This window comes from Eublepharis macularius, chromosome 7, assembly GCF_028583425.1.
Source record: "Eublepharis macularius isolate TG4126 chromosome 7, MPM_Emac_v1.0, whole genome shotgun sequence".
Classification (NCBI taxonomy): Eukaryota; Metazoa; Chordata; class Lepidosauria; order Squamata; family Eublepharidae; genus Eublepharis; species Eublepharis macularius.
The window spans coordinates 136,405,742-136,424,078 of NC_072796.1; the positions used below are offsets into that span (position 1 = coordinate 136,405,742).

The 18,337-nt window shown below is 40.0% G+C and overlaps 1 protein-coding gene across 3 annotated transcripts in view; it reads right to left on the reverse strand.

The window, feature by feature from the left end:
• Window positions 1-18,337, reverse strand: part of PTK2 (protein tyrosine kinase 2) — a 292,969-nt gene that overhangs the window by 96,356 nt on the left and 178,276 nt on the right. For 2 of the 3 annotated variants that reach the window (XM_054985813.1, XM_054985814.1), the window contains 6 exons: window positions 13,806-13,946; window positions 12,793-12,870; window positions 11,845-11,952; window positions 10,128-10,245; window positions 8,771-8,801; window positions 7,089-7,141 (listed from right to left, as the gene is read on the reverse strand). In XM_054985813.1, coding sequence (XP_054841788.1) covers window positions 7,089-7,141; window positions 8,771-8,801; window positions 10,128-10,245; window positions 11,845-11,952; window positions 12,793-12,870; window positions 13,806-13,946 — 529 coding nt within the window. Of the gene's footprint in view, window positions 1-5,244; window positions 5,299-7,088; window positions 7,142-8,770; window positions 8,802-10,127; window positions 10,246-11,844; window positions 11,953-12,792; window positions 12,871-13,805; window positions 13,947-18,337 lie in introns of all 3 variants that reach the window. The other variant, XM_054985812.1, reaches the window with a different exon arrangement.

Genomic DNA, 18,337 nt, shown 5'->3' on the forward strand with positions numbered 1-18,337 from the left:
TTTCCCGCTTTGGGTAAACCCGAAGCGGGAATACCGAATCTCCCCACCCGTGCACAGCCCTATAACCAACTTTATTGTATCATAAGCTTTCGAGAGCTACAGTTCTCAATGTCAGATGCATCACAGCTCTCATCTGACCAAGAGAGCTGTGGCTCTCAAAAGCTTATGCTACAATAAAGTTGGTTAGTCTTAAAAGTGCTACTGGACTCTTTGCTATTTTGTTACTGCAGACTAACACGGCTAACTCCTCTGGATCTATAACCCTATTTATGACCCTAAAGTTGAGAGGTACTAACACTAGACTAAAGGGTTCAAGATATTAATTGAATGGCAGAAAGGCAGCTTTTTTCCCAGATTTACCAGCAAGGGGAGATCTTGGTTTCTTCCTACAATGCTCCATAATAAAGTACTACAATCTTTCAACAACTCTTTTCTGTTCAGACATGTAGGAACAAATGAGGTACAGTCCACTGCACACAGGAGAAAACTAAAAATAGGCAGAACATGCTGATTTTGCTCCATTACATATTTTGGACTCTTTATTTAAAGTAATAACAACAACCACAACCACATTCGATTTATATACCACCCTTCAGGACAACTTAATGCCCACTCAGAGCAGTTTACAAAGTATGTCATTATTATCCCCACAACAAAACACCCTGTGAGGTGGGTGGGGCTGAGAGAGCTCCAGAGAGCTGTGACTAGCCCAAGGTCACCTTTCAGTACCTTTCAGAATTGCAATTCATTCAGAATCAGAGTGAATTATGAACAGCTCCTGTTCCACCTGTGATGTTACTAGAATTCCAGAGTCCATGGCTTCCCAAATACAGCCAGACCTCTTGATACCTGGAAAAATGTAGTTTCTATGGGCTTGTTTATGAACCCTACTGCACAACAGTGACATCATCAGTGTGTGCCAGGACCTAGATATCCATGAACAGGCCCTGGCCCCTTATATGGATTGTTTTTGGACCCCTGTAGACTCCATTACATCCAGGAAATTGATCTGGAACATTTCATAACTCAAAATTTGAAGCTGAACTTTGATAATCATAGATTTCAAAACCATCCCTAGATGAAACTAAACTTGCAATCTTCCTCTTTATTCCCTGTCCCCAGTCAAAATTAAGACTGAAAGGACCTGTAGTGTTTTGGCTGCTCTGTGCAGTACACTAAACAACAACCTTGAAAGCCCTGAGGCAAGACAGTTAAGAATGTCCAGGGCTTCACCAAATCACTGCACCAGAAGAACTGGGAAGCTTAAAAATGTGTGCACTAGTACTTTGGCTGCATTAGCACTCACAAGCAGATAATCCAAACACCTTTGAAAGATTGTATATCTCTGATATACAATCTGATAAAATCTGGTCCCACTTCCTTACAGGAAATTTCTAAAGTATAGGAGATACTGGAGGTAGACTTTACTAATTCTGAATATTAAATTCTCAGATGAAACACACATTTTCCTTTCTGCACTTTGCCTTTGAAGCACTTGTATATGTGGAACCCTGGCTGAATTCACATGTACCGGCATAGTGCTTAACTGCCGGAATGCCAGCATCTTCCTGGCACGATTTCTGAAGTCATCGTGTCACGATGCCGCTCTTGTGGAGCGATGATGTCAGAAATTTCGGCAGTTTAGCGCTATGCCAGTACATGTGGATTCAGCCCCTTCTGACAAAGCCATGTCATTTGTAACAGAACAATTTCTGCTATTGATAATTTTTTTTCTTCAACACACAGTACATTCAGCCACATAACATACATTTTAATTCTTTGCTTTGATCCTGTCATCCTGAAAAGTCATGTGCAACTCAAAAAAAATTCATTTGCAGTATTTTAAGACTAGCTGATCCAATAAAAGGTATCATCTCACTTGCTTACTTGGAGGTGATGAGATGACACAGAAGCATGAGTTTGCTAACACCAAAAAGAATCCAGACACTTAGATCAAGCTATACTGGTAAAATTCTTTCTTATCTTCCCTTATTAAAATGTACCCCTATAATTGTATAACAAAAAGTCTTGTGATGTAAGCTTTTGTGAGCAGTAGTGCACTTGACTAGATGGACGTGACATTTCTGGCAGACACACATATTCACATGAGACTCCAAACAACAGAAGAGCAGGAGGGGACAGGGAGGGTATTGCCAGCAGTGGCTAGGAGCCCCCGTTTTCCAGGACTCAGGCATGCTACATTACATTGCAGAACACAGATGAAAATGGAACCAAGAGTAACTGATCCCGCTGGAGTGGGTCTGAACCCTTCTAAATGAATGATGCATCAACAGGATGAATCTGAACTGTGTACATGACCTAGCGTAGCTTGCGTAGAAGGGGAATGACTGACAACATATCTGCCAGCGGCATAATATTTAGGCCGAGGTTCTGTTTCCCTTCCTGTTTGAAGGTAATTAAGCCTGAGCTGAGTATGGCTTCAGGCACAAACCAAAGGACAACAGCCAAAGAGCTCTCAGCCTTACCTATCTGCGTCTGCACTTCCCCAGGTGGGCACTATAGTTAGAAAAATGCTGGGTGTAAAAACTGTATGATGTTTATAGGGAATGCATAAGTGTCCACACACACATTTCAGCATCTGAGCAGCTAGAAAATAGCCAGAGGGCAAATCTAAAGGGCATGGGAAAGGAGAATAGAGGAGCCAAGCCAAACAAGTGCCTTATTGAATTAAAATCCTTCAAAATACTGTACGTACTTCCACAGGGCTTTTGAATGGGAAGGAGTAACCAGAGGTCTTTGCATGTGTGTGGCAATCACATCATACCAGCTGACTGACACTATAGGGTAAGGGCTGTGTGTGAATAAATCTCAGGAACCCACAGAAAAGCTCTTAATCTTTAATTTTCAATTTACAGCCTATATTAATTTCAGTGACAGGTCTGGGATTAATCTAGGCATTCAGATTAATTTTTAGAGGAGCCCTACATAAAAAATATAGACAAGGAGGGAACATTTTGCTCTCTTCTTTGATTAACTTCTGTGCAATGTTTGTATTAAATGTCAAATGGTCTAAAACTGCAGCTTTGAGATTTCACTAAGCAAAGTGCACACAGGAAGCACCATCAATTTTAAGGTTGAAAGAAACCAAAGATATAGAAACCAAGCAATTCTGGGTGTGCATTTCCCAGTGAAACCAAAACGCTGCCCACTCATAGAAGCATAGGGTTGGAAGGGACCTCTAGGGTCATCTAATCCAACCCCCTGCACAATGTAAGAAATTCACAAATGCCCCCCCCCCCACACACACACACACTGACTCCTGCTCCATGCCCAGAAGATGGCAAACCACTGGCCAAACTGGCACAGGGAAAATTGCTACCTCACCCCAAGGTGGCGATCGGCCTTACCCCGGGCATATAAGAAGGGACCATGAGAACTAAGCACTGATGTAACCCTTCCTGCCCTCCCTCTCATGATCTGCCTAGGTTCACAGAATAAGCATTGCTGTCAGATGGCCATCTAGCCTTTGCTTTAAAACCTCCAAAGAAGGACAGCCCACCACCTCCCAAGGAAGTCTGTTCCACTGAGGGACCACTCTGTCAGAAAGTTCTTCCTAATGTTTAGCCGAAAACTCTTCTGATTTAATTTCAACCTGTTGGTTCTGGCCCGACCTTCTGGGGCAACGGGAAACATCTCCGTGCCATCCTCCATATGACAGCCCTTCAAGTACTTGAGATGGTTATCTTATCATCTCTCAGTCGTCTCCTCTCCAAGCTAAACATACCAAGCTCCTTCAACCTTTCCTCACAGGACTTGGTCTCCGAACCCCTCACCAGCTTTGCTGCCCTCCAGCTTGTCTATACCCTTCTGAAATTGTGGTGCCCCAAACTGAACACAATGTTCAGTACACAATGTACTGTTCAATGATGTTTTAGAAATAGGATTTATCAGAGAGAATGCTTCTGCTCTTATTTGAGACAATAAAAATGGCAGCTAGTTGGCTATGCAGAACTTCAACGTTAGCACCCATCTTTTGCTTGGAGTCCTAAATAGTCTTCAAAACTGCAGGATGCACACGTAAGAAAGAACTGCAAAGCTGATAAAGTCCAAGAGCAGAATTCTGAAGGAAGAGGCAGTGGGATCTGCCAGCTAGCTATTGACCTCTGCATTATTTCAAGCCTCTGGGCTGTGAGACACTTTAAATATCATCACAGAAGCATTTCATCATGCAGTTCAGGATGACATCACCACAGTTGGTTTTACACATTAGACAATGAGCTGTCAAAACTCCATGATGCTATAACTCTGCATTAATTGTGCATTGTGGACATGTATTGCTTTCATTCATCAGTGCCATCCAGACATACTCACTGGGAAAGCATGCCTCTTCTAGGCAACTACATGAAACATCACTTACTCCTGCACATTTCTGAGCCATTATTTGCACAAAATAATTCAAAATCATAGCATGGTTCCTTCAAGTTTTGGCATAGTGTGCTGTCATTTTGAATTTGTGCTTCAGGCACAGACTGTTCGCGTGGCTTTTAAATACTGGTTTGGGCACTTTATTTTTGGTGGGAAATGCTCTCTTGGGGTTTCCCTAAAAATGCAATAACTTTCTTTAAAGGAACCAAATCCTCATGAGTAACCACTTGGACAGTATGAGTAATTCCAGAGTTGTGCCAGCGCTTCTGCAAAATTGGGATCCGATGGTTTATTTAATACACATTTTAGAAACATGCACAAGGTCATGGATTTAAACCTACTGCAACCGAAGTGTTGAACATGATGGAATTCAAAATCCTCTTGGTTTTTGGCCTACTTTTTTCAGACGTTGCTGAATTTAAGAATGAGTTCTGGTTGCTCCGGAGAAAGGCAGTGATAAGATTTCCCAGTTGGTTCTTCACTGTACTAATTAGAATTTTCTGTTTAAACAACAAACTGGCCTAATTTCTTCATGAATCATCAGATCAAGTACTCCAACTGCATGAGCCAACAGAAAGGGTGATGTGAAAGGCTGGCTGGGAAAGCAACAGACTAAGTATCATCTTCTGTGTGTACATTACGGGGGTGAAAGCCATTCTCTACTAAAACTCGTGAATCCTTCACTCAGGTAGATGGGTTGGTTAAAAGCTTAGCTCAGTGTGAACACTGACATACCCCACCCCACCTCCACTTAGTGTAGTCACTACATGTCGTGTTGGAGATGATTGCTAATCAGTCATCTCCAACCCAGGACCAATCTGTAACTGAAAATATAGGACATAATTTAAAATTTCTAACCGTATATGTCTAATTCTCTCCTTCCTTCTTTCTTCCTCTCTCCTCTTTTCTCCTCTTAAAACAAGCCATAAAACAAACAGAAGAAACAGGAAATGGTGATAGTGCCCAGGGCAAGATCCAGGGTAGGTCAAGTAAAACTCACTTGTCTGGGGTTCCATCCCACCAGATAAAGACCAATTACAGTGACATATTTATAGCCATTGAAAAGCACAGAAATAGTTACAAGAATAAGATGGATACTTCCAGCTAGTATCTAGAGGAATCACTCATGTATGAACTGAAAGTTGCAAGTATACTGTAAGTTGTCATGAGTTCCTGCAGAGGAGAAAGGCAGCTAATAGCTGTTTTAAATAGTATCCTTTCTCCAGCTAAGGTAGATATCCATTTTTCTTTTGCTTACAACTTAAGGGACACATGTGCATCCAACAACATAGGGGATCTTGCACAAGCTAGACAGCACAGTGAAGTTCACATGTATCACAGGTGCGCGAAAATACTTTCTCCAAACAAAAGCTAGAATAATATGCCATTCTTTATACCAAATACCTCTTATACCAGGCAATAAACACTTATGCGACAATGCAGCTAGAATAAGGAGAGAATGAATCTTTGTGGAATATCTTACAAATTTGGACTAAACCATTATTAGCATGGTTTATTTGTTTCTTGAGATCACACAATGAAATAATATTTAACATGGCAGTATATGACAGAGCATCCAAACTCACTGATATAATTTCTTTAATATATAGACAAAAGGGCACTGAACGGATGAGGTCCAGTTAAGCATATGTCTATTAACGGAATGTTTTCTTTAAACCAGCTATATACTTGGGGAGGGATCCAAGAAGCTTTCCTGCTAGTGAAAAGGCTGTTTGGGGGATTATGGGATATTCATATGGATGAGAGCTGCAGTGAGGAGACTTAGGTGAGAAGCTGGCTGGATTCAATCTCTGATGTTTCCACTCGATAGAGTAAATGATGTCTAAATTCTTTTTGACTTCTGTAGTACTATTTTGTCAATCCCAAGGTACTTTCAGCACTAAAATGCTTTTTGGTTACAATCATTCTCTGAACAACTGCAAAATGCAAGTACTTAACATTATACATACGACTTGAAGATGTGAAGCAGAATGATAGCGTAAGCGGCCATGGCCTCATATGAATGGAGAATTTTAACACACATTATGCCAGACTGCAGCATCTGTGCAACAGCTATAAATGCCTCCTACAGTGCTCTAAGTTTTTATTAGGCTATGCACACACCCCCTCGCTTCTTTCAGAAAGGCTTAATTTGGGAAAAGACCCAAAGGGATCCCAATGTGAAATTCTTTAACCAAACAAGGAAACCACAACACGCTAAAATGCAGCAATTACCATTAAATCGTTAATTCACAACCACTGCCTAACCTTTTGTGGCTGATCACTAAATCCATACATGGAGAACGCACACTTTCATTCCCGTTTTCTGTCCACCCCCAACTGACAAAATATACCAGCAATGATTTCTTCTTTCATAAAATGTAACACTAGATTTTTATTAGCTATTTTCCATTTATGACAGCCCTTGCATACATGAATTGTGAAGAGTAATCTGCACATAAACATGATTAATTAAAACCCATTACAGTAAAGCATATTTTAAAATCAATGCAAAGTTCATTTAAATAATTTAAAATCAGATTTCTTTGTATGCTTTATGATCTAAGCATCTCGCAAGTTTTGTCTTCGGAAAATTCTATGAGGCAGAAAGCAGTAATTTTAAGAAATCCTATCGGAAAAACGTGCACAGAACCGGCCAAACAAAACAGATTTCCTAGAAGCAAGCATCCTATGTATCCTACCTGATACAGAGACTGCATGCGATCGGATCCCCTGCTTCTCACTGTTGGCCAGCCTGTAATACATAAGTTCAAATCTGTGAATACCATCCATTGTACTCATTCCAAGTGACTGAACACATTCATTCTAATGGGGCATCCTGCAGCAATTAGTAGGGCCAATCCATTTTCCATGGAACGAATTTTGAGGGTGAGAAAAGGCAAGTTTATCATTTTAAGTCCACCTGGGGGAGTCAGAGTAGAGGGAATACTTTGAGAATTCAATTTTAAAGTTGAGTTCTTCACCAAGTCTGAAGAAGCATAATATGACTTTGTTAAATGCTGAACAAAGAAGACAGGCTTTGGTTTTGAGTTACTTTCAGTGCTCTTAGCTAACCCAGTTCAACCCCATGTTCACAATTTTCATTGGTAGCATTATTTCCAACTTAATAAAGAGATTTATTTGGCATCTTCTGATTCTCTTTTAAGTGCATAGGACATACCTATCTTAAAAGACAAATTTGCCAAAATAGAGGGGAAAATGCTTTGGTTCTTAAAAAGTCCTCCACTATCAGCTTTCTCATAGTACTCATAACATAGATAGTTTTAAAGATATGGCTGTAGGAGTCATTAATAAACTTACACCTACAGTCTGAGCACACTTGTGAAAAAGTCCCATTGAATTCCATAAGACTTACTTTGGAGGAAGCATGTATAGGGTCATGCTTTTAACCTGCAAACACCCGATAACACTGAAATAATTCAGATTTGGTTGTGAAAATATGTATGGTGTAAAGGTAAATTAGAAACAAAAGATCTGATTTAGCAACAGAAGCCATCAGAGACTGAAGATTTGGCCTTAAAGGAGGGCACAAGATTTTCACTCCCTCCCTGGTTTGCTCTCTTGCCAGCCTTTTCCCTGCTGAAGAGACCTCTCAACCATGAGGTGCTTCCCCATTTTGCTTGCCGGCTAACAGAACAGCCGTAGTTTTCTAACCTTTGGAAAACCAAATGCAGAAGAAGCAGACCAACATGGCCTTTAGACTCCCTTTTTTCATGACTGTAGCAGGCATTACTTAGGGTTCCTCCACCCCAAAGCAGGAATTCAACTAGGTGTGGCACTTAGTACATTATCGAGCAATTTAATAAATAATACTCTGAACAGAGCTGCTGTGTGGCCACTTTCATCCTGTAGAACCCTTGTAAGATTTCCTTGTACTCCACTTGGACAATCATTCTATTTTTAATTTTGTGTTTATTTAATTGGCATAATGCTACTTAGCTATATTTTAAACAGATATTATTTTTTTTCAATGCATCTAATGTGACCAAGGGTCATGCTGACTGTATTCATGCCTAACTTGGAACTTATCAGTTGTAACAATACTGGATGGCCCCAAGTCCTTGTAAACAGTCATAATCCACGGACCCTAATTGTAATACCAAGAAATGATGCTGCAGTTTAAAGACAGAGATGGAGATGACACTTTTGTTGAATTAAACACAATACACTGTCTTAAGAATGTTATTTAATGCTGACAATAACAACCCTAGTTTATATTTTTCTGAGTTTTCCCTTCAGATAGGATGTTAAAAAGGGGATAATGAATATGGAAGATAATCAGGATGATTCAAAGCCTCCATAATATACATTTACATGCTTTAAAGCATTATTCAGCATCTGAATACAAACTATTAGGACTTACTTTGGTATGGATGGTAAAGCTCTTTCTCCTTCTGCATGAAGAAAGGAAAATTCACAAAATCAGTATTTCCTTCATTTCATTAGAACAGAAACATAGCGCTGGAAGGGACTTACAAAGGTCATCTAGTCCAACCCCCTGTACAATGCAGGAAATTCACAGCAACCCCCTTCATCCCCCACCTCCCATGATCACTGCTCTATGCCCAAAGGAAGGGAAAAAACCTCCAGGATCCCTGGACAACCTGGAGGAAAATTCCTTCCGGACCCCGAAGTGGCGATTGGCATTACTTTGGGCATATAAGAAAATCCCCACTGTAAAAAAACCCTCTCTGAAAAAAGAGCTGTTTTGTGTACAAGTCTCAGAACTGCAACACATTCTTTCAGTGCTTTCTATGAAATATGATTCCCTCCAGGGGTTAATTCTAGAATTGACTTTCCATTAGTTTCTGCAGACAATTTCCAAGACACCCAGGCTAAGCCTGGTATGTCACATAGTGAAGACAAGAAATGGAAAAGGAAAACGTTGCAGAAATGTTGCCAATACACATACAAGCCTCTGATCAGGACTGGATGATTCCAGAGTCAGATTTTCCTCCGTTTATTAGTATTCTAAAGTTTCATTATGGTTGCATCAGCCTATGATGCTGAGGGTACTGAAGTGTAATTTTTCAGTGCAAAATAAACAAAAATCTCAATCTGTACACAGAAGGATTTGGGCCTCTTTCATTTGTACTGTGGGCGCTGGATGACCCAGCACACTTTGTACATATCATCAGCCGAGGAAGCAAAAAGGGGAACGCATCCTTATCTTTGCATTCCCTGAGAGTTCACTCAACAAGCTGCTACACTACCATGCGACGAAGCCTCACTGAACCTAACAAGAAGATTTCATCAATGTATGGTTCAAGATACTAAGGGAAAGAAGCACATATAAGCCACCCTGAGCTCTTTAGAAGAAGGACGGAACAAAAAAGCAGTAAAATATAATTATCACAGAATAGTCAATTTTAAAGTGACTAAAAGGAGGCCTGACTTTCCTATCATTATTGACAATCCATCCTTAATGGACAGTGCTGAAAGGTATTTCTGAATGAGTGGAGTGAAACAATGATCGCGAATAACTTGGCATACAGTTTTAGAATACAATTAACTTGCATTTATACCATTACAGAGTTATCTGCATGACAGTAATTACTAGAATCCCCATCTCAATTGCTCATTCGTTTTTTAAAGACCAAGAGATACACTGCTGGCAGAAACTAGGTGATAAATGGAGGATTCTGGAAATTTACTTTTGCTTGAGCACAAACCTGGCCAGAAGCCATATGAATTTTCTGTAAAACAAATTTCTCTCTTACCTTTCTGAGGCCTGATGATAAAGGACTGTGTAGCACCATTGACCAGTCGGCAGTAGCCATCTATCAAATCGGCCATGTTCTCTGCAATGGTTAAGGATGGTGCTGTCACTGTCAGAGGCTAAAAAGTGCAGGAGGAGAAAAAAAATAGGGCACCAAACAAAGAGGCATTATTCCAGACACAGACGTTTAGGAGAACAGCTGAACAGTTATGTCAGAGGAGAGCATGCTACTGGAAAACAGTAAACAGAAAAAGCGCTCAGATCATTCAGTTTAAGGTTCACTTTCTATGACCCAAAATCTTCTACATGAAACAGCCCTATGGGAAAATGTAACATGTGAGATGACACAACCACACCAGTGGACCACTTTTAGGTGGCAATGCACATTAACACAGCAGCACATTTTCCAGCTCCCCAGTAGGTTTGCGTCTCTACAGGGATATCAACACAGGGCATCAACTCAGTGACATGGACTCGTGTTAATTCTTCCATGTAGCTGTACTTTAGGGGGCTGCATTGGATGGAGAACTTTAACATATATGAATCCACCCCTAGCATACCAAGTTACATTTACAACCTGTTCGAAAATTTTGATTCAGCATTGGCACATAGTGAATGGAAGAAGCTCAGAGACCTCCTATTTGGATGTCAGAGACCAAACTTCATTATCTGATGTAACTTTGAAGACGACCTGAAATGTACCTGGATAGCAGATTCTAACTAAATTTAAATGGTGTTCGATATTCAAGCAATGGGGTGGATCCAACAGTGTGCTCTTGTGGGTACACTCCCCACGTCCTGCAGCAGTTCAAAATAACTCTCAAACTAACCTCCAAATCCTGCTTCTGCAGGTTCCCTCTCTGCACTGTGGGATCCTCCCCACCATCTGTAACACTCGAATACCAGCTTCATATAGTTTTAAAATGGGAGCACAAATGAGACACCTTTGCCACCTAAAGATCATTTGATGATCATCCAAGGCATTGAAGTTTATGGCTGCAAACTAATACACGTTGCATGTAGTTTTAAATCTACAGGTCTTGAATTACTCTGGATCACAGTGTGTGTGTTGCATAAAGTTCTTGGGTAGCAACAGTGTCTGACCAAACATGGAAATGCACTCTTTTTAGAACACACTGCGGTCCATTTTTTCCTCTTGTCCACCATTTCCCAGCTCTTGACAATGAAAACCAATACACAGATAGGTCAGGAAGATTAATTTCCAACTTTAAAACTTCCTTACACTTCCACGCATGGCTGACAACAAACATCTAAGTATCCCTACAATGCAAAAGTTAATTGTTTCCATCAAAAATCGTAATAATAAGCACACAGAAAAAGCTGTCGTGGTTTTTCATTGCAACCAACACCGTGAATTACTCTGGAAGCAACAAGTGAAAAGAAAAGGTATGTGCACTAATGTAGATGCCAGCATACACATGATCTCCAGCATTTTGGATCATATTTTGGATTGCATTAATGTAATAGATCCCACTGGAAATTTACTGCACAGCAACCTTAGCTGAATGGCTAGTTTAGTGTGTGTGTGGTGGGCACTTAATAAGACACAGGGGGAAGTGAAGAATAACTACTGAAAAATAATTCCTAAATATTTGTAGGGGGAGGGGTAGAGGAGAGACACAGCTCTATTCATAAACCATACATAAACAGTTAACCCTTGTTGCCTGACCAGGCAGTGGCAAAGTCAGCCTACCCACCTCTGGTGCTCCAGCAATTTTCATCTGTAGCACTCCTTTCCTATCCTTATCTTCACTGCTTGAATACTGAATGGTCTGCACTTGATGGAAGTCGGCCAGGTGGGTTGGCTGCAAAAACGCATATGGCAAAATAAAAGCTTATTAAGGACACTGTGGGTACCTTTACCCTAAGGACACTGTGGGACACTCCATCCCGACACAGGACCAAGAGAGAAATGTCTTCCCAAAGTTTCCTCCTATCTTGCAACTCTTACTCCATTTTTAAGCAATGTCATCATAGCCTCTGCTGTGGGAAGGGCTGATGCTGACTGGTTGGCAACTCTGCCTGAAGAGAGTGATGCTGAACAATGAATGGTGCTGGGTAAAGAGCCAGCTGAGAAACTGATACAAGATCTCTCCAGAAATAGCGAATAACTCAGTTTTCTTAAATCAAAGACTATCTATCTACTTGCTTACTCTCTCACACACAAATTATATAACAAAATAAAATACAGACCACACATTGGCTATGATTAATAGTAGTACACATACCTTGATTGCTCTCTACAAAAAAAATTGTACTTCAAAATAAAAGCTGAACTCTATATACCTGCTACAATCTATCAATAAGAGTTACTGCTGTGAATTTTGCAGAGAAACCAGTTTTTGCTGTTTCTAAAAGTGCATTTGAAATATTTATAGCATTTCTGATTTCTCTCTAAAATGTTACCATCTATAATGTAAGTTTTTTTTTTATTGTGAGCAATAGAACAACAGTCAAAACACAAATCTAAAAGTGGCTGTTTGACAATCCTGGCTACTTCCCCGCTAATTAGTGGCAGATCTCATTTATGTTACCTGCCACTTATTCATTTCCATTGAAAGACACAACTTTCCATGAAATGCTCTTTCACAGTACTACCCTGCCCCCCCCCCCTCCCAAGATCAGAGTCAGAGAAGCAGACTTACATTGGAACCCTTATCAGTAAGGTAGCTGATTCCTTCTTCTGGACCAATGGCCAACTCCACCGAAATAATCCAGCTTGACTTTTATGTCCACAGGAAGTGATGAAAAATTGGAGAGAACAGAAAGAAAACGTTTGGGTAAAGACCTTCAACGTCACCCTTTTCAAAGGAACTTTACAAGTAAAACAGAATGGAAAACTGTCCTTCAGAGGGATGGATTTAACTGTATTTTAATTGTGGTTTTAACTTGCTAACCGCGGTTTTTGATTTTACGTTATAAGCCACCTTGAGCACCTTTAGAGGAAAGGTGGCTAATATATATTTTAAATAAACAGAATTTATAAATAAATGGACCCAAAGATGCTGTTCCACTGATGTAAGAGCCTGGTGAAATGGCACTTCTGCTGGCAGAGGAGTGGATAGTGTTCACTGAACATGTGTCCCCCACGTATCCTTATTTTGCCTTCGATGCTGTCTCTGTGGGTCCCTTCACCCCTCCCTGAAGCAGAATTTCAGGGGGCTCAGGGATTTGTAGCGGGAAGAGAAAGGGGGCAAAGGCCTTCTTCACTCTGCTGGCTTTCAATTAAATTCTGAGAAAGAATGACCCTAGAGGTTCCTTCCAACCCTATGATTCTATGAATATCTCAAAAGTGTCCCACAGAAACACAGCTTGCAAACTCCATCCATCCCTCCATCCACTGTTTATCGTTTCTCTGTTCCCTTTCACCCGCAACTTCTGTTCACAGTAACAAAGTTTTAATGACATTGTGTGTATGTGTGTACGCGCACACACACACACAATTTTTAAGCAAGCATTTTGCAATTCACCTACATGTTTTGGGGCTCATGGGGTAAAATTAAAGAATGAGCATGCCTTTCATCACTAGCGCATAGGTAAAGCAGCAGACAACCTATCTTCCACTTGTAATAGCTGATAATTCATTGCTGATTTAAGGAACAGTAATTAGCCTGATGATTTCATAACATGCTGGAACAGTTGCATGCAGCATACTTACACCAAGGGCACACTTGAAGCATTCCTTGTCAAATCTGTACACTGGCGAGAGAATCTCGAAGAATTTCAAAATACTTTCTTCTCTATTGAGGTTGGCAAACTGTCGAAATGTTTGCTGGATCAATTTTCGGAGTGTTTTGGCCTGGGTAATGAAATATTCAGACACTGTTGCAAAGTTCTGCCAGCAAGACTGAGTATTAATTGCATTCATCAGCACAGCATTGCTAACATTTACTTGAATTCCTGGCAAAATGTACAAATTAACGTTTCTGAAGCAGAAAGGAGCTTCAAGCATTAATTTGTTTTTTTGTTGCTGCATGTTACAAACAAAAATAATTTCACACATTTTAACAGGTGCTGTTGTATAAGCAAAGTTTAACTAATTAATAATATTCAACAGACTACTATCATAGTGCTGAATTAAATTGTTATTATTCATGACTTAAGCTTTTTTTCCAGGGCCCTTACTGGGAGATGGGGATATCACAACCAGCTCCCTCTGTTGCAGTAAAAGTACATTATAGTAAGCAATACTAAGCAGTACAAGTCAATACACTTGTATTCTGTGTGTACTTTTAAACTTTGTATGAACTTTCTGTGGTTTTTTTTCCCAGAATGTTAGGTAACCAAAGCAGGTGTCCTTTCATCCTTGACAGCTAATTAAAAATAGTGGAATCTATCAAGATTAATGTTTCTCTATCACAGAACAGACCAATAGTGATGGTTGTTGTGGGTTTTCCGGGCTGTATTGTAGTTCCTGAACTACAATGCCAAGACCACGGCAATACAGCCCGGAAAACCCACAACAACGATCGTTCTCCGGGCGTGAAAGCCTTCGACAATACATAGACCAATAGTGATCTACCAATATAACTTTTTCTGTCATTTCTCACACATTTATAGTTTTGTTTTGCAAGTTGGGTATAACGTCATTTTTTGGCTAATTAGAAGGTTATACAATAGAAAATATGAATATCTAATGAAGTATCAAACCAATCATAGCTTGATTATTCTATTAAGTGAGAAATCTTAGATATTTGCATAAGATAACCTATAAAACATGCAAATTCAGATAGTGCGTTAGAGTTCTGATTGGAAGAAATCTCATGAGGATTTAGGTGACAAATTTACCTTTGCATTGTGATGCATTTCATGGAAACATTGATTGTTTTAAACTTAGAATTTAATTAGGAAATGTTAACAACCCTAATACTTATTGCCTTTCTGTGTTCTGTTTTTGCAGGATTTATACAAATAACAATATATATATATATTGATAAGTTGCTTCATTAAGAAACTAGGGTGTATTTCAATAAAAGGAAATAAACTCTAGAAAGGTGTCTGTGTACTTTTGATGAGAAGGGGCAAAGCAATAAAGAACCCTATATAAATAAATGCACTGATAAGCAGATTGTTCAAAGAGCAGTTCTGTTTGACAAGTTTTGAACTAATTGCTGAAAGCTATCCAAGAGAAAAGATAAATCTTTCTTCTGGGATAGCAGAAGCTTAGTTAAGGTGTGAACAAGGAGTCAGTTACATCTCTATCTGCGTCATATTCATTTACATTTAAATTCAAAATACGAGAACCCCCCCCCCCACCACCACCACAGAAACATAAGTGTGTTTTTGGTTAGGAAAATGTATATGCTTTGGAGAACAAGTACATTGAGATTATAAACCAACATATTACAGATGTAGCTCTTAAGACTGGCTTCGATTTATTCACTGTTCTAACCCCTAGACTCAGTGAATGTTAAGGTAATTTTTTTTTAAATTGAAGATATGGGCCGCAATCCAGAAAAAGTTACTCATTCTAACTCATAAAAGTCAGTCACGACTAATTTAAATCTTTTAATTTCAAAGGAATTTAAGCATGACTAATCTTTTCTGGACTGAAACTAATACACTACCAGTCACATTAGAAATAAAAATAACCACATGCTTACCCATACCCCAAATCAAAAAGATGCTGAGGTTTTGGGAAGTTTCCATCATCGGCAACGAAACCAAAAGAGCAGCTGGTACAGAGACTTATGCACGCTTTCTCTATTTGTTTGTAACATAAGGTTAGGTGTTATCACCAGGCTACTGCTGATGGCAGTCGATATTTAATTAAAATTATTACCCTAATCTTTGGTATATAACAAACTCTCAAAGCAAATGATATTGCAACAGTACCTTTAACACAGACAAGTTTATTTGGGCAATATTATGGAACTATTTCCTTCAATCATGTGCAACCAGGGCTTTTTTTCAGGGGGAACGCAGGGGAATGGAGTTCTGGCACCTCTTAAAAATGGTCACATGGGTGGTGGCTCAGCGGCACGGAGGGCAATCTCAACTCCCCTCTGTCTGGAGATCAGGGGGCGGAGCCACCACCCATGTGACCATTTTCTCCAACGGCAACCCACTGAGTCCCGCCACCTCTTTTCCCAGAAAAAAAGCCCTGTGTGCAACCCTCTGCACTCTTCACCCCCAATTATTCCTGAGAGTAGGGGGCTACAGAAAGAAGTAGAAGGCTGCAGATCCCTTCTGAAGGATCCAGTCACTTGAATACAATCTATTACCGCTACCACCACCACCACCTCAAGGGATACTCAGCTTTCATATAACAGTCCTTGAGTGTGCCAAATAAATCATGTCAATAATACTTGCGGGGCCCATGTAAAACCCAGATTATTTGCAACTGTATTGTTGGAAAGGCTGAAGTTGTTAGTGACAGCTTAGACTATGTAGTAAATTCATATCTGAGACGAGATTTGAATGGAGTCTGCCATGCTGTGCCATGCTTCTGCTTCCAACATTCCTCTACACTTCATTCTCCTATCACAAAAATATTCCAAATTTCTGCTCTTGTTGTCCAGCTTTCCAGAGTTCTTATGTAGTACCTCTAGAGAGGGAAGACTCTGCTTTTATTTGATCTAAGCACACCGTAAATCCGAACACCATGGTGGAAGTTTTTTAAAAAAAATTCTAGAATCGCCACAGCGGGAGAAGAAAAAAACAGTTTTATATTCGTAAATAATTCAAAGACACTATGAATGTAGAATAGCAACTCAGCTTCAGATATAGATAAAATACCACTGATGCTTATTTATATCCGTCGGCTTCTTACAACTACCACTTCTTTATGTCCCCACCATAGAGCTCCCAGCAGTCTCTGGGGTACTCATTATGGATTTGGTTGAATTCTTTTCTCCTTCTTTCATAACCTCTTTGCTACTATTTGTGTTAAAACTCACACTCCTCACTTTTACAAGGTTTCACAGCAACCTTTGATATTAGTTTTTAAAGCTGATCTTTCAAAATACCTGTAAAACACATGATTATTTTATTTCTGACTGCTGGCAAATGTGGCTTCATGCTTTTATTGATTTTTATTGGGTTATTATGTGTGGTAAATTGGTGGGCATCATTTTAGTGATGAGGCAGGCTAAAGAAATAAAGGAATGAAATTAAGCAGCCTTGACTTACATGTAGTTATTGAGAGTGTGAACACGGATGATGCACCTGCCTCCCAAATTTCACAAACTGTACGTATGTCATATACAAGCTTGTTTATGCTTCTTGCTACACTCCAGAAAGATGGGGACTTTGCCCAACCCCCTCCAAGGACGTCAGAAGAATCAAAGTAAATGAATGCAACCATCTTTTCTGGACGCCTATAATAATCTAGAATCCTGTCCCCCCCAACAACTGCCAGGGAGGGGAGAGCCAACTGAAGCCCACCCATTTCCATGCTACAGCAATAAGCAATGGCCATGCACGCTAACAAGCTAAAGATACATCCTCACTCAAACTGTGAAATCTTACAGAGTGATTCTTACTTTATGATTTATGAGTGCAAGGATCTACGCATTTGATGCCTCTTGTGTCAGAGGAAGGCTTCTTGCATCAACGCTAGTGGAATAGCTCTGCAGATCCAACCCAATTGCTTTATGCCACTTTAGGCACCTCTTTCATGCCATCATTTGCAGGACAGCTATTACTCATCAGGGACTATGAAAAGACACTGGTAGATAATCACTTTGCTCAGTAATACTCGCTTTCACTTCCTGTGCAAGTGCCTATACTTGAACAAAAATGTACACTTCCTTCTATAGCAGTTTACTAACAACTAGAGTATTATCCTAGGGGGGGGGGAACCCCGAGGGCTAAGTTTAACTTTAACATAATTTGCGGTGGATGGAAAGAGCAGTACTGAGCATCCAAATTCATCAGCAGAAGTGAATTCTAGTTTGGGCTTCACAAGCTACATGCACGGCAGCAAGTGGTAAAACAGCAAAATTAAGGTGGTGTATGACAATACTTTGGGCTTCCTTAAGGTGTGTTTCTTCTGTCGCCCTGGAAACCCGAATAGAAGCCCAGCTTACCTTGATCAGCAGGTCTCAACCATGGAGCTGCAAAGCAGTTACAAGTTGGGAGAAGACACACGGGGGAGGGGGGTGCGGGGAGGGTGTAATACAAACTTAAACGAATGAACAAACAAACGAACTAACTAACTAACTAACTAACTAACTAACTAACTAACTA